The sequence below is a fragment of the Delphinus delphis genome, chromosome 6 (genome assembly GCF_949987515.2).
Source record: "Delphinus delphis chromosome 6, mDelDel1.2, whole genome shotgun sequence".
Lineage (NCBI taxonomy): Eukaryota > Metazoa > Chordata > Mammalia > Artiodactyla > Delphinidae > Delphinus > Delphinus delphis.
The window spans coordinates 5499763-5506502 of NC_082688.1; the positions used below are offsets into that span (position 1 = coordinate 5499763).

The 6740-nt window shown below is 63.6% G+C and overlaps 1 protein-coding gene across 1 annotated transcript in view; it reads left to right on the forward strand.

Moving 5' to 3' along the window:
• Nucleotides 1-5534, forward strand: part of FIBCD1 (fibrinogen C domain containing 1) — a 33631-nt gene extending 28097 nt beyond the window's left edge. The window contains exons 6-7 of the mRNA XM_060013276.1: nt 932-1111; nt 1722-5534. Coding sequence (XP_059869259.1) covers nt 932-1111; nt 1722-1981 — 440 coding nt within the window. The 3' untranslated portion in view covers nt 1982-5534. The remainder of the gene's footprint in view (nt 1-931; nt 1112-1721) is intronic.
• Nucleotides 5535-6740: the final 1206 nt, after the last annotated feature.

The following is a 6740-nucleotide window of genomic DNA, read 5'->3' on the forward strand; positions in this document are numbered from 1 at the left end:
CGGCAGGGAAGCACCTTGAGTGTGAGTGAGTGTGGGGAGGGGGAGGGGGAGGGCCTGGTGTGAGACCCCCCAAGGAGGGCGCAGGAGAACTGAGGAGGGGAGGGACGGGGGCTGCGGTGGGGTGGGGGAGGAAGGGGGCCAGGGGTGGTGAGGGGCCATCCAGAGCCAAGCCCCAGAGACGGCAGAGGGCACGGTCTTCTGCCTCTCATCCACGAAGCCAGCATTTATTGAGCACCTACTGTGCGCTGGACCCACCCTCAGATGCTGGGGTTCTACAGTGAGCGGGACAGTTGTGTTGCTCTCTCATGGAGCTTCCACACGGCGGGGGAGGCCCGACAAGGAGACAGGCGGCCAGGACCAGAATGATAAGCACCGATGGGGCCACCTGGGTTGGCAGAGGTCCTCAACCTCCACAGGAGGTCAGGCAGCCTTCCTGAGGAAGTGAGACCTGAAAATGAACAGAAGGTAGCCAGGTGAGGAGTAGGGCCAAGTGTCCCAGGCAGAGGGAACAGCATGTGCAAAGGCTCAGAGGCCAGGGAAGTGCATGTGAGTACCAGATCCCGTCTGGCTGGAGCCCAGAGTGTCAGAGAAGATAAAGGTGGCATCACCCCCAATCCAGAAGAGTTTCCAGACTCTTCCTGATTCCTGCAGTCTTTCTACCAGCCTTCAGCTTAAAACATTTGGAAGGCACAGTCTGACTTAAAGCGAGCACAGAGAACACGAAACATGAAAAGCTGTCAGTCCTGTTTCCTGCCAAACACAGGCCTGCAGGAAGAAGGAAGTAGCCCAGGACTGACAGCATACACTTGGCGGTGGTTGTCTTTCTCTCAGCAGCCACGTGAGCTTAACTCTTGTCTCTTCTTGGTTCTCTCTGGGGAGGTCGCTTCCTAGGCCCCCCCAACGTCTCCCACCGTTCTCTCCCCCGTTCCAGGGCTCAAGAGGATCCACGCCCTGACCACGCAGGCAGCCTACGAGCTACACGTGGACCTGGAGGACTTTGACAACGGCACAGCCTACGCCCACTATGGGAGCTTTGGCGTGGGCTTGCTCTCCGTGGACCCCGAGGAAGATGGGTACCCGCTCACTGTGGCCGGCTACTCGGGCACTGCAGGTGGGGCTCCAGGCTACGGCGGGGATGGGGAAGGGCAAGGGTAGCCTAGCAGTCTCCCCAGCTGGGAGGACAAAGGCGGTCTTGCCCCGCCAGGATCAAGGCTTCTCACTGCCACCTCCCAGTCCCCACTGGTCCTCACACCAGCCACATGAAGCTTGCAGGGCCTCGCCTGCAAAACCACCCATTTTGCAGATGAACAAAGTGAGCCCAGAGCCAGGAATCAGGACAGCTGGAGTCTGGGCTCTGCTGAGCCTCTAGACCCCCTCTGGGCTGTGTCTCTCCTCTCAGGCCAAGGCAAGAAAGCAAGGAAAGGGAGTGTGTGACAAAGCTAGGAGGAGGGAGAGGCTGCCTAGACGCAGGGACAGCCTTGGGGACCACCAAGGCGGCACCGTGCGTGCCTGTGAGCTGCGTGGACACCGAGCGTGGCGGCGGGGCAGGTGTGCACGCACAGGTGTGCACCAGTGTGCCTGTGGGGGGGCGCGCGTGTCTGCATGTGTGCACGCGCACAGCCTGGACGCACGTCCAGGGGACTGCATTGTGTATGGGAAGCTGTGACGCATGCACGCCCCTGTGCCCCCGTGAGTACACACCTGTGTGTGCACCTGCGCAGGGGACTCCCTCCTGAAGCACAGCGGCATGAGGTTCACCACCAAGGACCGAGACAGTGACCACTCGCAGAACAACTGCGCGGCCTTCTACCGCGGCGCCTGGTGGTACCGCGACTGCCACACATCCAACCTTAACGGGCAGTACCTGCGCGGCGCGCACGCCTCCTACGCCGACGGCGTCGAGTGGTCCTCCTGGACCGGCTGGCAGTACTCACTCAAGTTCTCCGAGATGAAGATCCGGCCGGTCCGTGAGGACCGCTAGACGGCGCGCTGTCCGTCCCCGCCCACCGCCCGTCTCCGCCCCCGCCCGTCCCCTCGCCATCCCCACGCCCACCCCGAACTCCGCTCCTGCTCAGACGCTCGCCCGCCTGCCCGCACGTGACTGACCCGCTCTCGCGATGGAGTGGGCCAGGCCAACCCCGACACTAAGCACCCCCTGAACAAGTGAGGCCACACATCACCTTCGCACTGTCCACACCCACAATTTGCCCGGCTGCTGCGGGCCGGGCGAGTTTGACCACCCCAAATTCTGCCTGCCCAGACTTTGGCTCCTGGGCTGTTTGCCTTCCCTGGGCCAGGAATCTGCCACGTGCTCCTGGCAGCCCTTCAACTTTGCCAGCCCAGACACCTGGAGTGATGGGCACACAGAGGAGGGGCAGATGGTACCCCTGGAGCCCTTTTAGCAGAGGGAAGGGTCAGATCTTTCTGGGTCACGTCTGAGGCCAGCCTCCCTGGCCCTCCGGACCCCCCCTCGTTCCTCTGGTGCCTGGAGGTCCGCCCTCTCTCCCAAGGACTGGGGAGTGGCTGCTGCTAAGGGCTGCCTGTGCCCATGGGCTGGGTGGCCACATCCCGCCATGCCCCTCGGCCAGGCTGGGGTGCAGCTGCCTTCGGGAACTCGCTCCCCAAGGTGACTGAGATCAGTTCCCTGGAGCCCTTCCCCACCCCCGAGCCAACCCGCCGTCTCTGCAGGCCTGGGACGTCCCCAGTCCCCTTGGCCGTTGTGCCCGCCCGCCTCCTGTCTTCCCGGGGTGGCTGGAGCCCCGCCCCACCCCACCCCGTTCCCCTGCCTGTGGAAGGCAGGGGCAGGGCCTGCGCCGCTGGGCTGGGCTGGGCTGGGGCTGGGCTTGTACCACCCGCCCTCCGATTTCCAGGCAGGGACTCTGGGACCCTAGGACCTCCTAGGAGCAGGCCTGGAGGGTGAAGCCTGGACCCAGATGGGTTTGGTGGCTGTTACCGGGTCAGCCCGGACACTGCTGTCTCAGTGGGGAGGTCGCCCCCTGCTGGTGACTGGGGGTGTTGCCACCTGGAGTCGGGGGCAGGGAGGGCCTCGCCGGGCAAGTGGGGGAGCCTGAGGTGCCCGACAGGCACTCAGAGACATTTCTCACTGAATCCTCTCAACGCCCGATGTACTGTTACTGCTGCCCCCGACAAGAAGCACAGGTTCCCAAGGCCAGCGGCCAGGACGAGCAGGGCTGCTTTTCCACGTTCCCGCCTGAGGGGACCCGAGGGGGCCAGGAGGTCAGCCTGGAGAGCCGCCCAGAGGGTGGGCAGCCCAGCGACCCCTCCTCAGGCAGGGGGGAAGCCCTCCTCTGGCTTCCGATACAGGACACCCGAAGGCAGCCAAGTGGGGGAGTGCGGGGTTCGGCTCTCCTTTCCCCTCCCCCCAAGCTTTGTGCTTCAATAATAATAATTCAGAGACGGCCAGGGGAAGCAGGAAAGGCCCCGAGCGCCGCTGGCTGGCCACGTGACCTGGCCGGTCCCCTCTAGCCCCACCTGGCTGTCGGCGTTTGGCAAGGTTTGCGGGACGAGACCCCATCCCTGCCCTCCTGGCCCTCAGCTGGCATCAGAGACGGCCAAGGAACAGGCGATGACAGCTCAGTGTCACCAGGGCGGTGACGGGAGCACACAGGCGCGGGCGGGTAGGGGCGGTGTGGCAGGGGTGTGTGTAAGAAGACCCCAGAGACCCCCTGCTGGCTCCTTTCCCATCCTCTAGAAGCGAAGAGAAGCAGCCCACCTGGGCCGCTGGGCCCCAGCCACGAAGCAGAGGCTGGATGGGCCCTGCGTCCTCATCCCGGGAGCCCCCTTTCCCCCTCCCTCCTGCTCCAGGCTGGGGCGAGCCGCTGCTGCCAGCCTCACAGTGCCAGCCACTGTTTAGAACGTGCCAAGCGCTTCCGGATCTGTCATCAAACACACTCCTGGTGAGCGTGATGTTCATGGATTCACAGATGCGCGTGCACATCAGGAAGCTCGGGCGTTCGTGCCAGGGCTTGGCCGAGGAACAGACGTGCCACCGCTTGGGCCTGGCGGGGGGCTGGGTGAGGGTGTTTCAGGAGCGTCTGGCCGGCCTGCAGACACTGGTTCCTTCCCGCCGGAGAGCACCAGCCCCGGTCCCAGCCCAGGCCTGGCACCACTGGGGACACGGCCGGACCAGATGCTGGCTGGACGGGCACAAAGCCCGTCATGGTGAGGACAGTAAGGCCAGCGCACCCCCCTTCCTAAAGGGCATCGCTTCACAGGCTGGCGCTGAGCACACACAGTACCTGGGCCGGGAGGCTGAGGGGAGCGAGGCAGGCCTGGGCCCTGGCCTGGAGGAGCTCCCAGTGTGATTTCAGCGCAAATGGCTATCACTGGAGATGGGAGTGACCACAAAGGGAAGGGGGCCCTGGGAAAGCCGGGGGGAGCGGCAGCTCTGCCGAGACCGAGGGATGACAGATGGGTGCAAAGGTCACCCAGGACCCATGGTCACTGCACCCGAACCCTGACCCACGATGCCTGAGTTGATGGCTTGATGGTGGGGTACCTGCGGCCCAGTTGTACCACGTGACGGGGCTGACACCCCACCTCCCCTTTCCTTCCTTCTCCCATGAGGAGAGAGCCAAGCAGGGGAGGGGTGCGCTCTACACTGGGATCCTCAGGCAGTGCATTTATGCCCCCAAAGCTTCCGAAAGTTCCTTTCCACAAGCACAGGTAGGTTCTGTGGGATCAGCCAATGGCCGCATTCCTTGTCCTGCAAACTTTGGATACATCTCTGGGGCGCCACCCAGCTGGCCACCCCTGCTCCCCGAGTCCAGAGGAGGGACGGACCCTGGGTTTCCACCCTGATGGCCTCAGCACAGGCAGCAGTTGAGGACAGAGCTGTGGGCAGGTCTCAAATTGCATGTTCCCCCCGCAGCCGCATGTAAATAGGTTGTATAATGTTTGCCTTGGGGCAGAAGCGATATCCATATCCCAGGGCCCACCTCTTCCTGGGTCCCACACGGCCACCCACCCTCATCCACGCAGGCCTCTGGCCTGGAAGGTGGGAGCCCCGCCACCCAGGATTCGGAGGATTCGTGGGGTTCATCAACAGGACTGCCAGCTGCCTCTGCTACAGCAGAAGGGGGGGCGGAGGTGGGGGCACGGGAGCAGGGCTCGGACCGGCGGGGTTTAAGGAGCCACACGCCCACCAGAGGACACATTAGAGGATGTACAGACAAGGACATGAGGCTTTGGTCCGAGTGCTGGGGCCTCCCCAGGGCCTGTCTCTTCATCCGCTAGCAGGGAGAGGGCCGTCCCCAAACCCTGAGTGGCCACGCAGCTGGCAGGACTCGGCAAACCCGGAGGGCTGAAGTTGGACCTCGGTGGGACTGGGGGGCAGGGAGTGGGGAACCGGGCTCTGACCTGCTGTGCCCTCAGGCTGCCTGACTCCACACAAGACCTGCGGTGGGAAGAGGGGCGGGGCTAGGAGGGAGCTAGAGGCCTGCGCAGCTTGCGATGGACAGATGCTAGTGCGGCCTGTGTGCACTTGTCGTGTGTGTGGTCCTGTCTCCAATAAAGTCTCGTGGTGACCGACTCGGGCCTCTGCCCCCCACCCTGCTCAGCGCCCCACAGGGTGGATCAGACACCCCAGCGTTCCAAGACGCCTCCTGTACCATTTCCCCAGACTCCCCAGCGCCTTTATTTCTGCATGGGAAAGTGTTCCCTAGACAGCTTAGTGCCCCCAGGAGCTGCCCGAGACCCTTGGGCAGAGCCGGCCAGCAGCCCCGGGGGTTGGCGTGGGTGGAGGGGAGGCCGCTTCCCATCACGGTCCCCAGGGTCACAGTCGGTCCCTGTGGGTCTCCCTTGTGGCCGGGGCTGCAGTCCTGAGGAGTCGAGACTCTTTATTAAGAAAAACAGTCCCTGATGCCTGTTTATTCATAAAACCAATGTGAAGCTTAAGGACAAAGCAAACTCCTGAGGTTATACGATGAAATCCAATATTTATCGAGTGCCCGTGTGCAGGGCCAGGGGAAGTGAATGTGCCCCACGTCCTGCCTCGGGCCGACCTGCGAGGGCACCCGTGGCTGGAGCGTCCGCACTGCCCGCCTGTGCAGACAGAGGTCTCTGCCGTGCGGCCCGAGGTCTCCCAGACCATCCTCAGCACTAACTACTCCCCTCCAGAAAGTGTTCTCACCAACAGGCGTGCCCTCCTGCCCACGGATGGCTCGTATCAGGCCCCCCGGGACGCCTGGGGGTGACACCCCTGAGCCAGGCCATGGGAAGTCACTGAGGTGATTGTGGCCACCCTGCTCCCCAGGGGCCACACCCCCCCCCCCCAGGTGGGTCCCTCTCCTGCCGCCGCCAAGCCAAGCTGCTCTGGCCCGGTTCACGGAATCTTTCCCAGATCCAGTGAAGTGCGCTTGCAAACCACCTTTTGGGTCAGGAGTTCTGGAGATCACCTGGCAGCCCCTGGAGTTGGGAAGCTTGGCACCAAATCTGGCATCAGACTTGGCTCCAGGTGCCCCTACTTGAGGGCTGGGGCCGAGGAGTCATACTCGCCCCCAGTCTTGCCCCCCAGGCAACCCATGCCCAACACTTGGGACCTTCTATGGCCACTTCGCAGAGCCCCAGGCCCCCGTCCTGAAGGGAGCCAGGCCAGTGGTGGTTTTCACAGCAGAATTTTCTTGGGGTCCAATGTGTCAACGGCCAAGCGGAGCTTTCCTCCTGGGGGGGTGTGTGGCCCTCGGGGCTCGACCTCACCTCTGCCCTCCCCACTCTCCACA